Source organism: Myodes glareolus, chromosome 2 (assembly GCF_982192425.1).
Source record: "Myodes glareolus chromosome 2, mMyoGla1.1, whole genome shotgun sequence".
NCBI lineage: Eukaryota > Metazoa > Chordata > Mammalia > Rodentia > Cricetidae > Myodes > Myodes glareolus.
The window spans coordinates 139,039,658-139,063,733 of NC_142027.1; the positions used below are offsets into that span (position 1 = coordinate 139,039,658).

Here is a 24,076-nt window from a genome sequence, read left to right on the forward strand (position 1 = left end):
TTAGTTTTTTTCTAAGACAGGACTGAAGATCACTGCCTCCTAAGTGCTGGATTATAGAACTGTGCCACTGCTGCCACCAAGCCCAGCACTGACCAGTAATTTTGATAAAGGTTTATTTCACATTGGGACCAGGGGAGCTTGCACCACTAGGGGGCGTCACGAGCCTTCTAGGAATTAGGAGGAAGGAAGTTATTCATAAACGAGGCAGGTATGGAGCTGCAGCTCTGGTTCTCTCTTGCATGTCCCTGGGTCATAGGAACACTGCTCCACAGAGTAGACCACTGTCCCTACTGCCTGACCATCAGGACAGAGCTGGGAAGTAGTCACTCGGGCCCTGGCTTCCCCACAGTGAGGGAGACCTCAGGCCTGCCTGTGCATTGAGCCTGGGCAGAAAAGCCAGTGGATGAAGCTCTGACAGCAGGGCAGACTGAAAAACAGACCAGGACTCATTCATACTTTCAACAAGAGCATAAAATGTCCCTCTTCTTCATGCAGAGAGCTTCATGTTTAAGGGATGGATGGCTGGAGAGTACAAAAAATCTGCTTCTTGCCTGGGGTGGTAGTGTACACCTTTAATCCCAGCACTGGGAGGCAGAGGCCGGTGAATATCTGAATTCAAGGACAGCTGGATTACACAGTCCGAGACAGACAACAAAACCCCCACCTCTTTCAAGATGAAATCAAAGCCTTTATTAAACACTCCTCCTGAATGGCCTACACCCCCAAGACCTGGAACCGCAGAGGTGGATGAGCATCACCGTCTCGACAAGTCAGAAACAACTCAAACGCGGCATCACTCAGACCCTGGGAGCTCACGGCCAGAGCATCTGGGCCTCGTAGTGGCCAACAAACCCCCAGCTGCCACTCTGAGGTTTATGAGTGCGCTTTTCTTTCTCTTCTCCAAAGATAAGAGCAAGAGATGGAGGAGACAATTTTCAGTTGTGTGTGGGTTTGATTTAAGGCTTTGGCTCTGGTCAGTTGAATACTAAAATACTTTCTGGGAACTCCATCTCCTGAGCTTCCCCTTGGAATAAACGCATTTTCAAAAATGAAAACAGTGAACAGAGATGTGGAGCGGAGCTTCTGCAGAGGACCTGGCCTGTCACGTCAGGATGGTGTCATCCACCTGCTCCACGGAGTCCGCCTGACTGGCCAGCTTCTTCAGCGACCTTCGGTTGCACTCATTCAGCGCCTCCAAGCTGGCCACGTCCAGGATCTTGGAGAGTGACTGTGGAAAGACGAGGAGGAGACATCAGAACACAGCTTCAGGGTGGACGCCAGGCTGAGTCTGAGAGTCACTGGGGTAGAACGCGGGTGGACCAGAGACGGCTCAGAAAGCGTCTCCCTGCGCCTTTCCTAAGCTGGGGGGCACAGGCCACAGTTTTCTGTTAGTGCTGCTGGGGGAGGGAGAAGGGCCCGGCTTGGGGCTCAGATGGGGCAGCCCTGCCAGGCTTTTGGCATGCCTTTGGTTCCACCAAAGAGTCTATTTGCTGCTGAAATGAGTCAGAAGAGTAAGGCGCCATATCCCAGGTACCCGAATCTCCACCTGCCCCTGACAACTAACATGCACTGTGACAGAGAACAGGGCTTCACTGTTCTACTACGGCACAAGGACAGCAGGACAGGTGCCGCAGTCTGTGCTGCTGGCTCCAGGACGGCTCCCACCTGAAACAGCTCCTCGCCCTGCCTCATCTTGAGCAGGTTCACAATGGCCTGGTCGCTGTAGGCCCTCACTACAGTGTTCTTGTCCTTGGTGTTGTCAAGAAGAGCCTTCAGGATGGGCTTGATGGCCTGGGGCTCCAGGGGAGGCCGGGGGTCCTTATTTGCCCACCAGATCATCTTCTCAGCAACCAGTCTGATGTCACTAGATGGGTTCTGCAGACACTGTGAGAGGAACATAGGGATATATCCAGACTGCTTCTCAGAAGAGCCCAGATCTCCAGGGTGGACACTCCCTGCTCCTGCTTTAGGACAGGCTCCTCCCTCCCCGTCTCCCCCTCACCCTTCAATTCTATCTAATCCAGGCCTTTCTCTGATAGGCTCCAGGGAGCTCGTCTGCCTTGTTCATGCCCACACCTTCAGGGTCAAACCCAGCAGACCTTCAGTAAATGAACACTAAGTGAACAAGCGAATGCAGGCTGATCTGGTCACAGGCATTCCAGCTAATCAGACCCTTTCTAAACTCAGAAGTGGGGCTAGCCATCTTCAGCAGAGGGCGGCTCCTTTCTGCAACCTCATTATTCAGTGAGGTCTAAGTACAGCAGCACTGTCATTGCCTAGGGGCTGGTCACAGGGTTTCCAGCATGGCCCCATCCCACTAAAATGTTGATTTGGCTCTGACTTCTGTGCACATTAATTAAGAGAGCTGTCAAGTAGGGAGAGCCCTGCTGTGACTTAGGGTCACCTGGTGCATTCACCTACTCCCTTGTTCCCAGGACAGCAGAAGTTACAATCCTCTTGCCTCTGACTCTCAAGTGCTGGGTTTACAGGCATGTGCCAATACAGCAGGCTCCCTAGCTCTCTGGATTAGAGCCTGGGACCTACACAACAGTCAGACTGGTAAGTGTCATGCCAGCTAAGGGAAGACAGGCAAGGAGATTATTAGAATTCAATTCAATCCCCAGGCACAGGGGCATGTGCCTTTAATCTCAGCACATGGGAGGCAGAGGCAGGCCTCCTTGAATCTGTACACTGGGTCAGCTAAGGTTGCATAGTAAAATCCTGTCTTGGTGGCCAGTGAGATGCTCAGCTGGAAAAGGCAACTACTGTCAAGGCTGAGGACATGACTGGACCCTCCAGACCTATGTGGGAGGAGAGAACGCTCCCTGGCCTCCAGACCACAAACCTCTCCCACCTGCTGCTACAAAAAAAAAAAAAAGTTTTTAAAAATTTTGTTTTGTTTCGAGACAGGGTTTCTGTGTAGCCCTGGATGTCCCAGCACTAGCTCTGTAGACCAGGCTGGCCTCAAATTCACAGAGATCTGCCTGCCTCTGCCTCCCAAGGGCAGGGATTAAAGGTATGTGCGAAAAAGTGGTTGTTGCTACCTTGATTTGGAGTCATGGGTCTTAGAATGTGACCAAACACTGAATGTACAGTCTAAGAAAAAGGCACACAGAAGCACTTTGCCATCTCTTCCCAGGTTCCAAAGGAGCTCTGCTGTGGGACAATGGTCTGTCCCCTATCAACTGTGTTTTAATAACACGCTGACTGGCCAGTAGCCAGGCAGGAAGTATAGGCGGGGCAATGAGAACAGGAGAATTCAGGGAAGAGAAAAAGTCAGTCTGCAGTCATCACCCAGACACAGTGGAAACCAGACACAAAGCAAGCAAGATGTGACTGCCTTGCCAAAAAAGGTACCGAGCCACATGGCTAACACTGACAAGAATTATGGGCTAATGTAAGTTATAAGAGTTAATAAGAGCCAGGCAGTGGTGGCCATGCCTTTAATCCCAGCACTTGGGAGGCAGAGGCAGGCGGATCTCTGTGAGTTCGAGTCCAGCCTGGTCCACAAGAGCTAGTTCCAAAGCCACAGAAAAACTCTGTCTCGAAAAACCAAAAACAAAAAAAAAAAAGAGTTAATAAGAAGCCTGAGCTAATAGGCCAATCAGTTTATAATTAATGTAGACCTCTGTGTTTTCTTTGGGACTGAACGACTGCAGAACCAGGTGGGACAGAAACCACGGACAGACAACAGAGCTCCTTATGAACTGTCCCCACTCACCTTAATGAGGAGGCTGGAGAGTCTGGGTGGCAACTGCCCACCTCCTGTCTCGATGTGATACTTCATGAGGAAGCCCATGCCCCGGATCCCACTTACGGCAATGGGGATCTGTGGAGAACAGCAAGAGTCACCCGAGAGGAGACACCCACTCCTGCCTGGAAGCAGCAGGACCAGGGAAGTGTCCTGCCCCCAGGAACTACAGGCCCTCACCGCCATCTTATCCTGGATCACCCCTCACCAACAGCACCACTGCTTTCATTTAAACATTTGCCAAATGGCAGGGCAGAACAGAGTCAATGGCTGCCAGGAACAAAGATCAGAGATCTGACCAAGAGGGGTTATCATCCTCTTCTAACCCAACATCTCTGCTTAAGATGAGTAAACTGGAGACCGGGGGACTCATTCACTCCGCATTTAAGTTAATCAGACACAGTAGAACCTAGGATCTGAACACCCAGCTAGACACAGTGATGGAGGAGGGTCAGGGGAGGACAGGACCGAGTCTTACCCTGTCTGCCACGGCATTGCTGAGAATCATGTCCTGAATCTCATTGCTGTGTTTGCCTGCACAGAGTCTGCTGGGAGCCACGTTCACAGCCACAGAGAGCGCCAGGCTCCGGCCATGCCGAACCATCCAGTCAATACCAGATATGTCAGCTGGGCAGAAGGACACAACCGGCATAAACTTGCACTTTACTTGCAGTCCCATCCTAAGATCCAGGGGCTCATCCCCCCACTGAGACCAGGGTGCAGAGTCAGGGAACCAGAAACCCCTGCTTTCATAGCAGCTCTCAGGCTGCTCCTGGCTTGCGGCTGTGTTCTATGAACAGCAACAGGCAGGGCTACAGAAGCACCAGAGACCCCAGTCTGCTCTAGCAATGGGAAGCCCAAGAACAAGTGTAGTTCAGGGGCCTCAAGATCCTTCAAGTGTCCAAGTGTCCAAGGCTTCTCCCCTGGGCCTGTGCAGTGACCTACCTAGCAAGCACTGCTGAAGGACAGTGCTGAGTTCCTCTTCGGTCAAGAAGGCACACAGCTCCCCAAGGCACCCAGCTGAGGAGATCCGCGTATTGTCCTGACAGAGAAGAGAAGGGAGTGACGGAGAGTGTGGCCAGTACCATCAGATCCCCAAGAATGAGGGGGCAGGAGATGGACACTTCAGTTCAGGACTCTGAAACCATCCTCACTCTAGGCATCCACATTCTCAGTACCGGTTGGGACCCCAGTTCACTACAATGGCTATGAGGTGGGGAGTTAAAGGCTGCACCCTGCACTGCACTCAATTACAGAAAACGGGCGTGTGTGCAGATGTTGGCCATCACAACAGCAAGTCTACATCGTCACGGCGCCTTGTTTCTCAGGGCCTGAAACCTTCACATTTAGCATCTCAGTTGCCACAGCGCACGGGACACAAGGGCACACAGCTGGGCAAGGCCCCAGCACAGACAGCTACAGCAACGGCTCTGGACACAAGCCCCACGCCCAGGGGACTTGCTGCTGTTCAGCGCCTCACAAGGGGGGTTTGCTCTAGACAGTCAAGCTGAAGCCACTGGTCAACAGCACGAAGATGAAGATGTGTGTCAGCATGCCACACACACTTTTTACGGTGGGAGGGGGCAGCGTGATACAGTACTGTGGCTTACACACGGTAGGGGAGTGCTCTTCCACTACGCCACTTCCGCAGTACCCTAGGGTCAGTGTTTCCTGTCAAAATCAAAGCCGGATATACAAAAGGCTCCTTGCCTGCTCTATAGCCAGCTTACTCCAAAAAAATCAAAAGAGGAGATTCAAAGTTAATGCTGTCTTGTTATTAAGTCTAAGTTTGACTGTGTCCCTCCAAACCAACTGTGCTGGCTAGCTTATATCCACTTGGCACAGCTAGGGTCACCAGGGAAGGCAGACCCTCAACTGAGAAAACACCTCCATCACACTGGCTTGTAGGCAAGTCTGTAGAGCGTTGTCTTAATTAGTAACAGATGTAGAAGAGCCCGGCACACTGTGGGCCGTGCCACCCTTGAGGTCCTGAGTTCTACAAGAAAGCAGCTGAGCAAGCCATGTGAACAAGCCAGTAGCAGCTCCACTCCATGGCTGCTGTATCAGTTCCGGCCTCCAGGCTCCTGCCCTGACTTCCTAACCCTTTCCTCCCCAAGCTGCTTTTGTCATGGTGTTTATCACAGCAGTAGTGACCCTGACTAAGACACAAACCAACCAACGAAGTTCAGACTCAATGACTGACAGGAAAACTCAAGCCAGGCTGACCCTTGACTGCCACCTTCAATCTCAGTATAAGCTCAGAGAACAGGCTGTCAACAGTGTGGGTCTCTGAGCACCAAACACAGAACTGGCTTGGACATCCTCTTTCTCCATGAGAGCTATTTTAACTTCTGCTGTAGAAAATGCAAATTTGCCTAAATAGTAACCTTTGCTTGCACTGTGCACGGCCCTGTAAAAGCTCTAGCAGACTGTGACCAAAATGACTAGGCACTCCTACATGTCCTCAGCACATACATACATGTAAGCAAAACACCAATGCACAAAAAATAAGAAATTTAAAAAATTTGTTTAAAAAAAAAAAAAACTAAAAAAATAAAGATGGCTCAGTGAGTGAAATGCTCGCCATGAAGCCACGAGCTCAGACCTAACACTCATATGAAGCGCTGTTAGGTAGAAGCAGGCGAACTCAAAGGATTCACTTGTCAGTCAGTCAAGCCAAAAAGGGGAGCTCTAGACTCAGTGAGCGACCCTGCCTCAAAAAATAATGTGGCGACGTGATTAAAGGAGACACAATCCTGAAAACGTCTCTGTCTCTGTCTCTGTCTCTCTGTCTGTCTCTCCTACAGGGCTGTCTGTGGGAGGGAGGGAAAACAGAAAGGTCTTCCCATGGACTCACCACCCTCACAGATCTGCCACAGTGAAGGAAACCAATGGAACTGAATAAAACCAGGAACCTCAGGTCTCATATAACTTGGTAAGAGCGTGGCCACAGATAAATCTTGCCCTCTGTAACTACTAAGACCTTTACATGGATGGTGCGGGACAATTCTGTATTCTGTCAATTATGTTTTAAATAAATGCTGATTGGCCAGAAGCCAGGCAGGAAGTATAGGCGGGTCAACCAGACAGGAAGTAGATGTGGGTCAAAAAGAACAAGAGAATTCTAGGAAGAAGGAAGCCCATTCCTCCCTAGTCCTGTCCAGACACTGAAGAAGCAGGATGTGACCTGCCCTGCTGAAAAAGGTACTGAGCCATGTGGCTAACATAGATAAGAATAATGAGTTAATATAAGTTATAAGAGCTAATAAGAAGCCTGAGCAAATGGGCCAATCAGTTTATAACTTATGAAGACCTCTGTGTGATTTTCTTTGGGACCTAACGACCGTGGGAACCGGGCAGGACAGAAACCCCAACAAGAAGCCCTCTTGTTACACATGGACATATCATCCATTCTGGCACATGCACCCCAAGTCACAAAGCCAGGCATGAGATGATGATTTTCCCTGAAGAATGTCTGTCTCCTGGAGCAGTATGTTTTATAAAGGGGAACAGAAGTAACCAGTGAACGGTTCGGTGATTAAGCTGCTTCACCCACAAGACAGACAGAGTAGGCTGGGCTAGGCTCAGTGAGGACACTGGCTTAGCATGCACCAGACCTTGGTTTGATGCCCAGCACAGTCAAGACAACAAAACTTGGAACTCCAGAAGCATCAGTACCAAGCAGGGAGTCAGCCTACTGTCTCGACCAGGTGGAAGTACACTAGGAAATGTGTCTACATTTGTAAGGTAGCTGTCAACCGAGAAAAGAATAAGCTATGGCTTTCATACTGTTTTAGGTTTCTTTCAGGAGTACTTCCAACTTCTTTCTTGCTAAGACAAAATCTCAGGAGACCAAATTGTGCCAAACTCACATGCGGTCCTTGCAGCTTGCCCAAGTAACACAGCCGTGTTCACCCCCAGGGGACCCCAGCACAGCTCCAACCGCCACCCACTCTCATCTGCTTGCCCAGGCATTGGGGCTGAGGGGTCGGATCCCACGCCTGGGGCAGTCTCGGCAGTCATCCCGCCACGGGCTGCAGAAGAGACTGGGGACAGCTGAGGTAGCCCGGGAAACTCAAGGGCTGAGAAGGCGGCAGCCCAAGACTCCCTGGTCCCTCCCAGTCTGACTGAAAGTGGCAAGTCCTGCAGTACTCAAGGGCAGGGTAATGCCACACAATGTGGAGAAAAGAACTTAGAAGCAAAAGAACTCCCAGTGTAGCCTCTGACCCCAAGTCATACCTCATCATGTCCCAGCATGCTTAGCAGGAGTGAGACGATGTTTTTCCGGATGGCAGCATCCACTTTGGCACCTGCACCCTGTATCACAAACCTCAGGGCCTGCAACATGGTGTCTCTAGAGAAGAAACACTGCTTTAACCCCAGGTTCCCACACCCCGGCCTCAGGCATGCCTGTGAGCACTGAGCGGCACTCTACCTGACACCTGGGTCCTCCATCGCACGGATTCCATTGAGCAGCTCTGTGAAAAGGGGGTCCACCTTGATGTGGATAGAAATGAGTTTCCCCAGTGCATCTGCAGCCTTCAGGCGCACGCCCCGGTTGGAGTCTTGCAGGGCTTTGGTAAAGGTGGTCTGAAGCTGGGGCAGGAAGGGCTTCAGGGCAATTCCAACCTGCGGGAGAAACCCATACTCAAGAGTCACGATTGTGACATACTAATGACATGAACACAACAACCAAGACCATCAGGAGCTAGCCAAGCTCTCACACACAGCTCAGAACAGGTGTGATTCAAGAACACCAGAAAACTTGCTTGAACGCATCCATTTTCAGCATTCACAATGGGAGTAAAGGCAGCAGTGGCCGGCACCCTAAGAGGGTACCTTTTCACAGACTTGGCTATGCGAGGCTTTAGCTTAGTGGAGTCCCAGTCCCAAGGACAAGTAAGGGCAAGTTGAGCGGGTGAGAAAGCAGCTCAAAGGCCACATGAGGCTAAGGTCCCCTGGCCACAGAGCTACAGCAGGACTTTGCAGTGACCCAGTGCAGTGTCTATGGTCCAATCCCCTGCTCCCATAGGATTCCCAGTGCAGTGTCTATGGTCCAATCCCCTGCTCCCATAGGACACCCAGTGCAGTGTCTATGGTTCAATCCCCTGCTCCCATAGGACACCCAGTGCAGTGTCTATGATCCAATCCCTTCTGCTCCCAAAGGACATCTTACGTCGGTCTCCCACAGACAGATCTGTTCTCCAAGACCCAAATGGAACAAGCTCCTAACTCACTTGCCTTGGCCAGCAAGAGGCTGAGTGTCTCCAACAGAGCTGCCTTTACATTCCAGCTGAACCGGTCCCCAAGGATGCGAATCAGGGGGCCAGTGATGCTGACCACAGATGGCCTCAGGGCATCAGCTGATGTCAGGCGGATCACCAAACCCAAGGCCTTGGCTGCTTCTTCCTTCTGCTCAGGACTACCAGTAAGGACTCCTTCCCGCAACACTGGAAGGATGGAAGTCACTCCCTGGCAAGAGAACCAGAATTGAGAGACCAGTTCAAATGCCCCAGGCCCACAGGTTTCCCACCTATCGCAAGGTACTCCCAACAGTTAATAAAGGGGTTGGGTCAGGGTCACTGCCAAGAGGGTGAGCTGACTAGAAGACAAACGACCCACCAGGCTGCTAACAGGAAACATATGGCTGCTACGTCTGATCTACTGGCTCTGGCAGAGATGGCTTCATAATGTAACCAAGAGCACTGTGACCCCAGCCATGGGAGGACCCCAGCCATGGGAGGACCCCAGCCATGGGAGGCCACCCCAGAAGACACAGCACTGCTGCACCAGCTCCCTGTGGCCGCTAGGCTTCAGCTCACCTTCTTTGGCAGGCAGAAGCCTGGGACGTGCTCGCCTTTGCTCTCGTTGCCTATGAACCGGATTTCCTTATGCAGTTCTTCTATCAGGGCCAGCTGGTTACCAGCGTCCAGCTTCTGCAAGGATTGGAGGGAAGCATCAGTGAGGCACAGCCCTTCCTTCTCAAGGCACGGACCAAGTAGGGAGATAAAGACTGGCCACAAACGTGCCAACACTGCAGCTGAGTAACAGTGATGAAAACTTCGTGCCTGAACCTATGTTCACGACTATGTTCATGACACAAACCTGTGGTCCCAGCACTTCCTAAGTGAGGTGGGAACACTGCTTGAATCTAAGAGACCAAACTGGGCAACAAGACTCCAAACAAAAGCAAACACAAAACAGGAGCTGGGGAGCCTAGAACATTTTGCAACCATAAGATAGTTCTGGGGTCAGCAGTCCCTCCCCTCCCTCACCTTGGTGATGGCATTGAGGGCATCCCAGCTCTCCTCCAGAACCACAGGACTGGAGTCATTGAAGAGGCGGATCAAGCCTGAGACCAGGTTCCGAAGGTGGCTGGTGTAGTCCGCCTTAGAGCGGGAGCAGTAGATGTTGAGGATGATAGCAGCGGCCTGCCGCATGCCCACCTCAGGGCTGCGAGTGGCTTCCAACAGGTCCTCAATAATGATGCGGTGTCCAGTGTCATCCTCCACGGAGAGGATCACAGCCTGACAATTGGCCATCTCCTGAAAACCACAAGGACACGTGTGCTGAGCATGGAGCCTCGGGCAAGCAATGATGGCTGCAATGGCTGTTGAAAAGCTAGGATGCATTTGCCACCCTTACCAGCTGCTCATCTGGAGTCCCGAGCTTCTCCTTCAGGGCCAACATGACTGCTGGGAGGATCACACCAAGATGACGGGTCAAAGCATCGCCTGCCACAGACGAAAGGAAAGCCAGCACCCGGGTATTGACAGGTGGCGTTGTCAGCTGGGGGAATGATGACAATATCAACCTAATGAAGGCTGGACCTGCTTAGTGCCACACCCAGACTGCGCTCTAGGATAGCCCACTCCCCTGCTCTGACTCAAGGCCTGCTCCAATACATCTTGAGAGATAAGGGAGCATCTGAGCTCACTGCATCTACTCCTCCAGACCCAACATCTGTGCGTGCACAAGAGGCCCTGGAATGGGGGTGTGTACATGTGTGGGGATGTACCTTGGGCACCAGGTAGGGCAGCACCACACGGCTCTTAACAGCCATAACCTGCTTCAGACCGTCCAGGGCAAATTCTGACACTTCCTCGTCATCCTGCGGAGAAACATGGGGATGACTGGGGAGCTGGCTCTCATTGCATCCCTGCTGTCAACTGCCTCCTCACTTACCTCCTTGCCTCCACATTTCCTTACTGTCCAAGGACAGGCACAAAGTCACAGCAGATTTTGTAGCACCCACTCCCCTGTGCTTCACTGTTCCATAGACAGTAAAGGCCACTCACCAGCTGCTTCAGTAGGAATGGGAGAATGTCTTCCAGAGCCTGGTGGCCAATGGTGGAGTGCAGCTGCTCAAAGGTCTTCGCTGCCGCCTCTCGGACCTCCTCTAGGGGATCACATAAGGCCTTCCTCGCCGTGGGCACAAGGGACTCAGAGAAATACAGCACCTGGAACAATGCAAGCACAACTGGACCCATGCAGAAGCAACAAGGGGAACTGACTTGGGGCCCAAACTCAGGCAAACAGATGCCCTCGGCTGGACAGGTCTATTAGCTCTGATAATAAGAAACCAAAGTGAGGACAGAGAGAACACCTGATACATCCCAAGGAATCCCTCACCTAGACTTAGCAACTACAAAGCTCACCATCATCACTAGTACCAGCGACTTCCCATCTTCTTACAGGACTTGGGATGGACCCTGGCAAGCTCCCTGGGCTCTGCTCTCCAGCTCCCAAACAGTTTTGCTCACCTCTTGGAAAGCCAAGTTCCTCAACTCTGCTAAAAATGTTTAGTCTCTAATAGACCAGTTGGGAGGCTCTGTGCCCAGGAACACAGCCCTCCTGCCCCTGCCCCTTCTCACACTGAGGTGTTGGTAAAGTGACAAAGGGGCACATCTATAGCAATCTCAAGAGCGGGAGTCATCCACTTGAGGCAGAGTCTACACATGGCGGGCAATATGCTGCTGGTAACAGCCGCTCCAGAGTGAGGCCAGAACGCGTCATCAGTCACTTACGCTGCACGGGCTGCAGGGCCCTGTAAAGATACTCACAGCATCCCGACTGGTAGACTTCATGATCTCACTCAGACCGATACACACGCCCTGCCTCTCATCGCTCTTCTGAGACCTTAGGCCTTCCTCAAGGATGGGAATGATTTCAGGGAGAATCTTCTCCCCTAGTTTCCGAACCAGATCTCCCAGTGTCCTTGCTGCAATCTGTCAGCAGAGAAGTAGCCGCACATCAAATGTCTGCAAATCCCAGGGCGCCCAGAGAACAGCTCCGGAACAATGGCCCTGAGCTCGTAGGCTTCATCTGAGGCACCTTCCCAGGAGACGCTGCACACACAGCAAAGGAAAGCCAGTGCTGGCATCATGGCCCACGCCTGTAACGCCAGTGTGGGGGAGGCAGAGGACTATGAGTTCAAGGTCAGCCTGAGCTAGAGATTCTGTCTAAACCGAAACAAAAGAATAAAATAAAATGGGCTGGACAGATGGCTCAGTGGTTGAGAGTACTCATTGCTCTTCCAGAACAGCCAGGTTTGGTGCCCTGCGCCCAGTATTAGGTGGCTCACCACTGCCTGTAACTCCAGCTCCAGTGGATCCAGCACCCTCACCTGGTTTCCGTGGGCACCTACACCCATGTGTACATACTCACATACAGACATAACACTCACCCATAATTTAAAAATTAAAAAAATAATAATAAAATAAACCACAATCCTATCTTCAGGGAAGCATGGAGAACAGGCATGGTGGCCAATTCTGTAGCCCTAGCACTAGAAATGCTAAAGGAGGAGGAGGTGAGTTTTGAGGCTAGCCTACACCATCCTCATTCCCAAAATAAATCACAAATACTTAAGTAAACATATAAAATTAGGTTAGCCTTACATACAACTACAGCACAGGCATGTCAGCCTTACACATGAACATGAAAGTCATTGCAGAACACAGAGAAATCCAACCATCTCAGCTCACTGAACACAGCCCAGGGCTTTTGCTCAAAAGGAACTAAATTTGTAACAGATTATTTGGGGGAAAATATTAACTTCATCTTTGAACTCACATAAAACTTTCTTTCATTTATTTTTTGGTTTTTTTGACACAGGATTTCTCTGGGCAGCAGTCCTGGCTGTCCTGGAACTCACTCTGTAGACCAGGCTGGCCTTGAGGTCACAGAGATCCTCCTGCTTCTGCTTCTCCATTATTGGGATTAAAGGAGTGCATCAGCAGTGCCCAGCTACAAACCCTTCTTTAAAACTAAATACACAGGGCACAGGCTGAAGGAAATTATCAGTCCAGGCTGGGCACTTTCTCCCAGTCACTGATCCCTGTCTCTCTCCTCCCTGGCGTGTCACTCCGGCTACAACAGCTTTCCATGGGCCATGTCTTATTGTGGGGCCTCTGCATCTAAAGCAGATCCATGGGGCAGTTTTGGAGTTGTCTTTCCCACCTCGCTGGCTAGTCAGTGCTTTTTTTTTTTTTTAAATTATATTCATTGGCGTTTGAGGGAATGGGGTTCATTGGAACTTGAGTTTCAGACAGTTATGAGCTGCCATGTGGGTGCTGGGAATTGAACCCGGGTCCTCTGGAAGACCAGCCAGTTCTTAACTGCTGAGCTACCTCTGGCCCTAGTCAGTGCTTACTAACTGTTCATCTTCAAATACCACTTTTTCTAAGAAGTAGTTGCTGAGTCCTCACTGGGCCATGTGCCCTTACTGTTGGCATGAATGTGAGTTGCATTTGTCACAAGCACACCTGACCCGTGCATGTGAGTATCTGATTAATACACAGTTCATTAACAAGGATAAGGAGGGAGGTGCTTTTTCTTTGGTGTCCACAGACACTAGGCCACAGCATGGTACACAGTACACATTTGCTGAATGACTAAATACCTAAATGTTCCTGTTATGTAGGGGACACATGTGTCCCCCTCAAACTCTGTAAATCCAGTTCCCTAGGCTGTGGAAAGAGAGCCTTAGGGTCCAACAAACTCACCGTTCTCTTATCTGCACACGTACTAGCCAGAAAACCCAGCAGGAGGCCGAAGAGAGTGGGCAGGATCTCACGCAGCGTGCGGGGGGTGTTGGAAACAACAATCTTCCACACATGCAGTGACGCCTGCCTCACTACCAGCTGGGTGTCTGAGCGGCCCATGTAGAGCCCTGCCAGGACCCGGTTCCGCCGATCAACCCCTAGGGCAGTGATGATTGCCTGTAATCCACAGGAGCAGACAAAGAACACAGGGTGGTGAAGCCTCCAGAGCATGGCATCAGGCCATTGCTCCCATAAGCACAGGAAGGAACCCAATGCCAGGCCCTCACCTTGTTAGACTGAGCAGTTCCAAAGTTATCGTCCTCTGAGGCTGTCTCGGTGGTCATTTTCCCAGTGACCCCGGAGATGTGAAACAGGAGGTCCCCAAGGAGTTGAACAGAGCTGAACCTGAAGTCAAGAGCAGACTCATATAATAGAGTCAAGGGACAGCGTTGGGGTCTGACTTAAGACTGCCAGGAAAGGTACCCAAAACATCCACGGTGGCTATCTCAGAATGGGACCGGAAGATAAGCTTCATCTGCTCACACTATCTCGTGCATTTCTACTAGTAAGCAAGTTACTTCAGTCATGAAAATGAAGGGCTGGTGCCACCATCGGCACAGCCCTTGTCCAATATGTAGGATATCTTGGGTTCAATCCCCTGTACCACACAGGCAAAAAGAATAAATTTATTTTTAAAGTATGTATAGAGGCTTGAGAGATAGATCAGCAACTAAAAGAGCACTGACTGCTCTTACAGAGGACCCAAGTTCAGTTCCCAGCACCCACATGGTGGTTTACAACCATCTATAACTCTCTCTTGTTTCAGGGGGTTCAATGCCCTCTTCTGATCTCTTTGACACCAGGCACACACATGTGGCAGAGACATACACATAGGTAAAATACTCATGCAAATAAAGAGCATGTGAGACACTGGCATGATGACACACATCTACAGTCCTAGGACTTCAGGGGTAGAAGAAGGAGGATTGAGTCTGTGGCTAGCTTTGGGTCCATAGTGAGTTCAAGACTGCCCTAAGCTACATACTATCTCAACAAAACAAATCAAACCCAACCAAAGAGAATATGTATGCATATTCTCTATTCTTAAATCAACTCCAATTTCTTGGACAATAAACAAAGCTTTGATTGGGCAATACAGCTCAGCCGTGGAGCACTTGCTGGAATGTGAGACCCTGGGCTCCATGCCCAGTACTGCCAAAGTCAAAGGCAGAAACATACTATAGCCATCATGGACACGGATGTGATGCCCACTTTATTTCTGGTCAGGAACCCTCTGTATAGTGCTGTGAGTACCTTACTAAATGCAGTCTTTGAATAAATTCCAGAAGTAGAATTTTAAAATAAAAGATACTCTCAATTAAAACTCTCAGTAGGAACTACAGAATTAATAGGGAGAATGTTTTGTTGCTGTTATTTTTTATTTTTATTTTTTATTTTTGAGACAGGGATTTTCTGTGTATCCCTGGCTGTCCTGGACCTTGCTCTATAGACCAGACTGGTCTCAAACTCACATTTGCCTGCCTCTGCCTCCTGAGTGCTGGGATTAAAGGTGTGCACCACCACCTGGAACAAGAGAAATGTTTTCAAAGCGACCCAGAATAAAGACTGCTACAAAGTTGGGCATGGTGGTAGACACCATGGTGCAATCCAGCACCAGAGAGGCAGGAGGACTCCAAGACAGGCTGGTCTGACTACAGTGAGTTCTAAGTCAATCAGGGAGACCTTGTCTCAAAAATCAGGACAAGGAGCCAGAGATATCTTAGTTGGTGAAGTACTTGCCAAACACACTGGCATGAGGGCATGTGTTTAATCCCTTGTACCCATGCAAGAATCCAAGCTGGCAGCCTAGCCTAATCAGCAATTCCCAGGTTCCCGTGAGAGACTCCATCTCAAAAACCAAAGTGGGTGGTTCTTGAAGAATGAAACCCAAGGTTTCATTCTTCTGACCTTCACACATGCATGCACACACACACACACAAAAGAGAAGGGGGAACCAACTCTGCTACAGGAAAAGGTGATAAATTGTTTAAAAGCAAAGGTGTAGAGAAAGTTGAGAGTTCTCAACAACATGAACTTCTCATGAGAACTTCTTCTGAGAATCAGAGCAGGAGCCACTGGGTCTTTTGGTCCCACTTCTTACCGTATTCTCCAGAGGTCATCAAAGAGGCCTTGCTCCAGCTGGGGCAGTAGCAGGGCAATGGCTGTCTCAGCATACATGGAGATGACCCGTTGGCCTGCACGTAGGGCAGTGTCACGAACAAACTCATTCTCATCAGCCAGAGCCTAGACATGCAGAGAGCAATCAGCCAGGGCTGCCTCTTCTGGCCACCCAGACCCAAAGGAAATGGGGCTTCCTAAGGAGCAGGATGGCCCCAAGCTAGCTCAGGAGAGCAGCAGCATCCTCCTTATTTCCCCCCTCCTCGGCAGTGTCACTGGTACCTACTTTGAGGATACAAGGGATGATGGGTCCCACATAAGGAGTAAACTTGTCCCCAAAGGTGATAGGCAGGTAGTTGAACATCATAATGTAGCCGTCTCGGACATGGGGTGCAATGTCCACTTTGCTGGCTGTAGCCACAATTTCTGGCATCAATTTCTCCAACTTCTCTACTCCTAAGCCAGCCATTACCTCAGCCAACCCTGAAGGACAAGAAAGAAATCAACTCACTAGACTGGAAGCCTGTTAAGATATTCCCTGACTGGTCCCTGGGCATGCTCTGGTCTCACCTTGGGCAGCGCCAGAACGATCTACAGAGCTCTGCTCATATGTCAGCGTCTCCATCAGCCATGGTAGCAAGTCCTCAAAGCACGACTCCCCCATGCCCTTCACCATGGCCCCAAGAGCCTTTGCAGATACTGTGCGCACCTGTCACGTAAGCAAGAACAGAGATGGTGAGGGGATGCAGCTCAGGGAGACCCACACAGAAGCAGGGAAGACCCCGGTCTTCTTCCCCTCCTCTGAAAGGCATGCACATGGTCTGGTGGGAATTTCCAGACACTGGGCTACACCCAGACTCACCTCAGGGACAGGGTCCAAGAGCGAGGCTTTCAGGCCAGGTGTCACACTGGGCAGGTAAGGAGCCAAGTCCTATAATAACATAAGATGCGATTCAGGCAGAGACCCAATTCCTGTCTTCTCCAGGCCCTGTTCTGCTGTGGACCCTGATGCTGCCCTTCTGCTGACAAAGAGCACCAGGAGGACCTCACAGCTCACAAAATGTCTGGGTAACTGTATGGTCCACCTCTTCTGATTGTTTCCTTGAAGGAACTAGCAGCTCGGGGAAACACACTGGACCCACCCGACCTTGCTTAGCAGGTCAGTTCAGCGGGAGCTCTCCATTTCTTTCTTGGGGCCACTGCCCGCCCAGGCCCTGTAATCCTCAGAAAAGTATCTCTTGCACGTTGCTGACAGAATTTCATTATCATCTTTCCTTTTTCATCTTAAAATGTTTGTCTCTTGTAGCATTCAGATTTAGGGAATAATCTTCATAACAGAAAATGTCGGGGGCTGGAGAGATGGCTCAGTGGTTAAGAGCACTGACTGTTCTTCCAGAGGACCTGGGTTCAAGTCTTAGCACCCACATGGCAGCTCACAACTGTCTGTAACTCAAAGATCTGACATCCTCACATGGACATACATGTAGCAGAACACCAACGCAAATAAAATAAAAATTAACTATAAGAAAAAAAACCCAAACAGAAAATGCCTTATGGTGCCAGCAAGGTGGTTCAGTGGGTAAAGGTGCCTGCTGCCAAGACTGAGAACATGAGTTTGATCTCCAGGACCCACATGGTAGAGAGAGAAAACCAAGGCCTTCAAACTGTACTTTGACTTCCATATTTGCACAGGTGCATGTACACACACACACACACACACACACACACCCCATATTAAAATGCAATTTAAAAACTAAAAAATAAAAATAAATTTAAAAAAGTTAAAAAATAAAACTGCAAGGCATGATGGCATATACTTTTAATCTCTGGCACTTCAGTGGCAGAGGCAGGCAGATTCAAGGGGAATTCAAGGGAGCCAGGACTACTTAGTGAGACCCTGTGGAGAGAGAGGGAGAGGGAGAGGGAGAGGGAGAGGGAGAGGGAGAGGGAGAGAGAGAGAGAGAGAGAGAGAGAGAGAACACTATATACTGTTCTTATTTACTCATTCATTCATCTATTTATCTGGGGACAGGGTCTCACTATGTATGTATGTTATGTACATATTTGGGGACAGGGTCTCACTATATAGCTGTGGCTGGCCTGGAACTTACTCTGTAGACCAAGCTGGCTTTGAACTCCCAGAGCCCTGGGATTAAAGGTGTATGCCACTATATCTGGCTTGCAATAGCTCTTAAAATAGGAAAAACCAAAACCAGCTCCCCTCCATCAGGAGATACATGACAAGTAGTTTATGTAAATTATGGCACATAAACTTGTTGGGATATTATATACTACTATTACCAGTTGGAGGAAACTTATTGTAACTTACTCCCCAATCCTGCTATGCAGCTCTGGCTGGCCTAGACTTGCCGTGTAGACCATGCCTCTGGTCTACATGGCAATCCTCATGCTGGCTGTAAAAGCATGTGCCAGCACACCTTGCGGTAACGTAGTAACATCAGCATGCTCTCATGTTAGAGGAGAACTGTGGCATTTTGTTGCTTTTTCTGATTTCCTTCCTGAGACAGGGCGTTCCATGTAATGCACACCAGGCAGACCTCTGTGAGTTCGAGGCCAACCTGGTCCACAGAGAGTGTTCCAGGACAGCCAGGGCAGGGCTTCACAGAGAAACTCTGTCTTCAAAAACAAAAACAAAAAAAAGTATTTTATGTGTGTGGATGTTTTCCCTGCATGTACATCTGTGCATCATAGAAGTCTCAGAGGATTGGCCTCCCTGGAACTAGAGTTAGATGTTTGTGAGCCACCATGTGGGTACTAGGAATCGAGTCCAGGTCAGGCCTCTTAACTGCTAAGTCAGTGGTTCTCAACCTTCCTAACACTGCAACCCTCTAATACAGTTCCGAATGTTGTGGTGACCCCCGATCATAACATTTTGTTGCTACTCCATGACTGCAATCATGCTACCTTTATGAATCAAAATGTAAATATCTGATTTGTGACCCCTGCGAAAGAGCTGGTCATTCAAACCCTCCACCCCCAAGAGGGTCACGATCCACAGGTTGAGAACCACTTGCGCTAAGCCATTTCTTCAGCTCCTGGGAATTTTCAATCCTCCTGCCTCAGTTTCCTGAGTGCAGAGATTACAAGTACACATTATACATACAGTTTTAAGGTTTTTAATTTCCTAAATCGTCTGAAACAGAAATAACTCCACTTAGCTGTGTAGTAGTGGTCACGCCCTTAATCCCAGCACTCGAGAGGCAAAGGCAAGAGCATCTCTATGAGTTTGGGACCAGCCTGGGGTACACAAAGAAAAACCTGTTCTGAATACCCCTCACCCTCTCCACCTAAAAAAAAAGAACTCCACTTTAACTTCTTTTGAGTATCAAGGCAGAGCTGTGGTGGATGGCAAAATCACAAATATAAACTCCTGGAACAAATGAACAAAGCAAATATTCCCAACTACACTGAATTCTTCTTAGAGGCTATAGAAGCACATACTCCCAATCAGGGAACACTCCAATGAAGGAAAATTCCAGCTGCCTGGTGAACTCTCCTGAAAGGTACGAGGGAAAGGCAGCCTGTCTTCTACCCAGTCTGTAGCAGAGGTCATGGGGACAGACCTTGGCCAAGGACACACTTAAATTCTTGAACTACTGTACTCTGGGAGATGTCCAGATTTCCACCTCCCACCCTAAAGGGCCCAGGATTTCCTGCAAACATAAGCAGAGACAATGCCCACAGCCTTCCATGTCTGCTGTAGACTGGGACTTCATACCCGAAGCCAGTTTGGCTACTACCTTCTGGTCTGTCAGGGAGTACATGTTGCCAATAATTTGTGCTGCCATCTTCCTTGTGTCTGTGGAACGGTCCTGAAAGGCTCTCTGGACAATGGGCATGATGAGCGCCAAGGACGGGGCATCGATGAAGTGAACAAACTTGGTGTCCAGCAGGGTCTGCAGGCATTTCTGAGTCTTCCTTGATGGGTCCGTCAGGGCGTCCAGCAGGACTGGTGCAATGGCTGCATGTCACAGGGGAGAGATGCTAATCTGTACAAGTCTGGCAAGCGGCAGAGCCTTCGTGAGAGCAAGAAGACTGGGTACCTCAGCTGGAAGGAGCGCCTACTCCCTAAGTGTGGTAGCTGGCCCTCTACACTGCAACCGTGACTGGACAGAACATCACAGACTAGTTTCAAGAAGAGGAGCTGCAGCCAGTGCTGAGCATGTGCATATACCCACACAGCCACAGGCATTAAACACAACACAAATAAGTTTGGAAGATGAACAGGCATGTGGCACACACCTGTCATCCTAGTACTTATGGGCTAGAGGCAGAGGACTGTTAAGTTTGAAGCCAGCCTGGGACACAAAGTAAGACCTTGTCACAAAACAAAACGAAACCAACATAGCTTTGTGGTATATCGTTCATCTGGTATGGCCAAGGCCCCAGGTTCCATTCCCAAAACACAAATATACTCAGTCACAAATCATTTCATTTTCTAATGAAAACATACATGTCTCAAAATTTCATGGCTGAACTATATGTACCAGGCACCAATACTCAGAGTTTAAGCTTAAAATGATGAAAGTGATGTGTCAGTCAATGTGGATGGCTGGGCTTGGTTGCCAGCATTCAGCCTCTTCCTAGCCCTCAGAAAGAAACACACTGTGGGCTGGGATGTCGCTCAGTTGGTAGAGTCCACGCTTAGCATGCACAAAACCCTGGAATCAGTGCTCACATGCCTATAATCCCGGGACTTGAGAGGTAGGAGCAGGAGGATCAGAAGTTCAAAATCATCTAACCATGCTAGTCTGCACACATAGGCCAGCCTATGCCAGAGACCAAACATCACACTAAAGGATACATCTGGGCCAGTGAGGTGGCTCTGTCACTAAAGGCACTTGCCACCAAGCCTGAACTAAGTTTAACACTCAGGATGCGCATGGTGGAACTATGGAGGAAACTGATTCTCATTAACTGTTTGCTGACTTGCACACATGTGCCACTGTACAATTGTGCCTACATACATACATACAACACAAAAAATATTACAAATTCCTTTGATTAAAAAATAGAAAACATGGTTAATTCTTTTGCCTGAGGGAATGAGATGAGAGTTCCAAAAACCAAGGCTCCAGACAGTGCTGATGTGCTGCGAGCTGCCTCCCAGTTCAGTCAAGTGCACAGGATTTTGCAGAGCCCGGGTGCTCCTTAGTCAGTATCTTGGTGTCCCTAGCTATGAAGCCAATGACACGTGCTCCAGATCAGTGAGAGAACAAACTGTTTCCAAATTCCCTTCAATTGTTAGTCTAAGGAAAGGGCTTCCCAGCAACAAAGGTTATTTCACCACAGGCATATCTGTCCTCAGAGGGCAACAGTCTTAGCTGACAGTCCCCAGAACACCCCATGGGAAAAGCATACCCAGGATCTCCGGATTTCTGATGACAGAGCCGATCTGCCTGAGAGCTTGCTGTCCAGCCTTCTGCACTTTGACGTGGGAGTCTGTCAGCACCTCTGTGAGCTTGGGCACAATGTTGGGCAGGCAGGATGACAGCTGCTTAGGAGCACAATACGCCATTGCTCCAAGTAGCTCGACAGACCCTGCAGACAGAAGACACATGTCAGCACTGGTCAGCAAGACACCTGCTGGCTACAGCGGGGAGGGATAGCCGGCCTGCTTCTCTGCAGACTCCTCAGGCCCTGGAAAGAGGCCTCCTGCACTGTGGGATTCCAGGCAGGAGCAGTAGCATTGGGTAAAGAGACAACACCAGAATGGGTGTCCTGGTTAATTTACTGTCAACGTGACACAAATTAATAGTCACTTGGTAAGAGGGAATCTCAGTTAGAAAATGGCCTCATAAAATTTGCCCATAGGCAAGTATTAGTACATTTTCTTAACTGGTGATTGACATGGGGGCTCAGATCACTGTGAGTGGTACCATGCCTAGGCAGGTTGGTTTTGGGTTCTATAAGAAAGCAGGCTGAATGTCACGGGAGCAAGGCAGTAAGCAGTTCTCTATCACCTCAGCATCAGTTCCTGCCTCCTGGAGCCTGCCCTGACTTCCCTTAGTGATGGACTATAGTTCCAAATTTCTTTTGGCCACGGTGTTTATCACAGCAGTAGAGATCTAGCTGGGACAGCAAGGAGTCCTGGATTTTTCTGCCTCAGTTTCTTCATCTCACATCTTTGCTGTTTTAAACTGTAAGACAGCAAAGTCTAAAGGAACAGAAGGGAGGCCATGCAGGAAGGCCCTGACCCTCCCAACCAGAATGGCTCTAGACTGTTTGCTTTAGAAGGTTCTAGACCACAGCTTTCAAGCTCAGGATTTCCTCAGAGCTGACCAAGCTACTCTGCCATGCCCACAGTGGCTGTGAGGCCCTGCGGCCCTGCTGGGGGTGACTGCCAGAGCAGAAAGATGACACAGAAGCAGGGAGGTCTCACCGGCTTTGGTTCGCCAGGATTCCTCCTCCAGGGCAGCTAACAAGGACGGGAGCACCAACTTCACACCGTGAGCACTCAGGTTGCTCATCACAGCTTTGGCACAATCATCTGCAGCCTCAAGGGAGGAGAGAAGAAGACATTCAGGGCCCTCCTCACCTAGGCAAGCCTTGAGCCTGACATTAATCCTGTGTCCCTACACTGACCAAGGCTGTAGCTGGGTCACACCCTGGGCCCAGGTCCAGAGGAACAGTCAAAACACATCTCAAAAAGCTTCAGTACTGGGGCTGGACAGATGGCCCAGCAGTTAAGAGCAACTTGCCTGGGTGCGTGGTAAAGGCACACACCTTCAATCCCAAGGTGTGACTTATGAGGTAGAGACAGCTAGATCTGAGTTCAAGGTCAGCATAGTTTACAAAGTTAATTTCAGAACAGCCAAGGCTACACAAGAAACCATATCTTAAAAAACAAACAAACAAAAAAAGAGCAATTTGTTTGGCAGTCTGAGGATAGGATACCTGACGCCCTCTTCCAGTTCCATGTCAGCATGGACAAATACATACTACACATGCACACACAAATAAAATCTTCAATGTGTAAGGGAACCTGAGAGAAATCCATAGCAGTAGCCAGTGTCTTAGGTACGAGCTGAAAGGCCTCTGGCAGTGGGGGCTGGAACCCACCTTAGACACCTCCCTGACAAAGCCTGCCTGGGAGCAGTTCTCACTCCTGCCTCTGGACTTACCTCACGTACATACTGGTTCCCATCCCCAAAGCACAGCAGCAGATGGGGCAACACATGGACCACATAGGGCTCGAAGAGCTTCCCCAGCATAGTGCAGAGCATCTCGAAGGCAAACAGGGCTCCTGGGGAAGAGGACAGCACACAGTGCAGGGAACACAAGGGCCAGCACCCATCTGTACCTCCTCTGCTATGGTGCCTGTGTGACTGAAGAGCAGCAGTCTGTCTCAGCACTCAGGGCAGGTGTGGCAGAGTGTGGCACACTTTCAGCTCTATTAGCAGTTAGAAAGTAGGTAGGGAGACAAGCCTATACTCCTAGCATTCTGGAGTCTGAGGCAAGAGGACCACTAAGTTGTAGGTTATGCTTGGCAACTTAAGGAATATAAGGAATACCCTGAAATACTAAAACAAGAAGGGCTGGCATGTAGTTCAGCAGTACAGCAGTCTGTCTAGCATGAGTGAGGCCTGGAGTTCAGCCCCCAGCAGTACAAGAAAGAATAAGGGGGAAAGTGCAGACCAACCCCACCAGAGACAGGGCTGGGATGGGTCATACAGTCCCTCCCTCCTCCTTTCCTCTGAAGCATGGGCACCAACTTCCTGTGCTGTCACATTGAGCTCAGGGACACCCACCCTCTCGCCTTCGGAAATTCTTCTTATCCTGAATGGCATCGGTTAGTGCAGCCATCATTTCTTGCTGCTTCAGGGACAGGATGCCCAGGCCTTTCACCAGGCCTGCCAGCCCATATGCAGCTCCTTTACGTTCTGCGTACTTGTCTGACTCCAGCAGCTGCTGCATGAGCCGCTGAATCATTCCCCCAGCATCCTCCTTGACGGCGGGTACAAGAGGTGGCAAGCAGCTGGCAACAGACTCCTGGACCTGTGGGAGGGGCCATCTCATTAGGGCAAGCAGCTCAGTGACAGTTGTTCCTGGTGGCCCACACAGTAGCACTGTCTCAGAC

General features: G+C 49.9%; 1 protein-coding gene across 1 annotated transcript in view; it reads right to left on the reverse strand.

The window, feature by feature from the left end:
• Positions 1-667: 667 nt before the first annotated feature.
• The window catches only part of Gcn1 (GCN1 activator of EIF2AK4), a 63,044-nt gene continuing 39,635 nt past the window's right edge, over positions 668-24,076 (reverse strand). The window contains exons 34-58 of the mRNA XM_085681527.2: positions 23,748-23,994; positions 23,121-23,242; positions 22,379-22,493; positions 21,358-21,537; positions 19,737-19,957; positions 16,838-16,906; positions 16,546-16,684; positions 16,262-16,458; positions 15,959-16,101; positions 14,085-14,202; positions 13,759-13,974; positions 11,815-11,979; positions 11,050-11,211; positions 10,770-10,862; positions 10,397-10,540; positions 10,027-10,296; positions 9,574-9,687; positions 8,993-9,223; positions 8,187-8,380; positions 7,991-8,105; positions 4,697-4,793; positions 4,230-4,378; positions 3,722-3,829; positions 1,666-1,884; positions 668-1,228 (exon numbers count right to left, since the gene is read on the reverse strand). Coding sequence (XP_085537653.2) covers positions 1,103-1,228; positions 1,666-1,884; positions 3,722-3,829; positions 4,230-4,378; positions 4,697-4,793; positions 7,991-8,105; positions 8,187-8,380; positions 8,993-9,223; positions 9,574-9,687; positions 10,027-10,296; positions 10,397-10,540; positions 10,770-10,862; positions 11,050-11,211; positions 11,815-11,979; positions 13,759-13,974; positions 14,085-14,202; positions 15,959-16,101; positions 16,262-16,458; positions 16,546-16,684; positions 16,838-16,906; positions 19,737-19,957; positions 21,358-21,537; positions 22,379-22,493; positions 23,121-23,242; positions 23,748-23,994 — 3,954 coding nt within the window. The 3' untranslated portion in view covers positions 668-1,102. The remainder of the gene's footprint in view (positions 1,229-1,665; positions 1,885-3,721; positions 3,830-4,229; positions 4,379-4,696; positions 4,794-7,990; positions 8,106-8,186; positions 8,381-8,992; positions 9,224-9,573; positions 9,688-10,026; positions 10,297-10,396; positions 10,541-10,769; positions 10,863-11,049; positions 11,212-11,814; positions 11,980-13,758; positions 13,975-14,084; positions 14,203-15,958; positions 16,102-16,261; positions 16,459-16,545; positions 16,685-16,837; positions 16,907-19,736; positions 19,958-21,357; positions 21,538-22,378; positions 22,494-23,120; positions 23,243-23,747; positions 23,995-24,076) is intronic.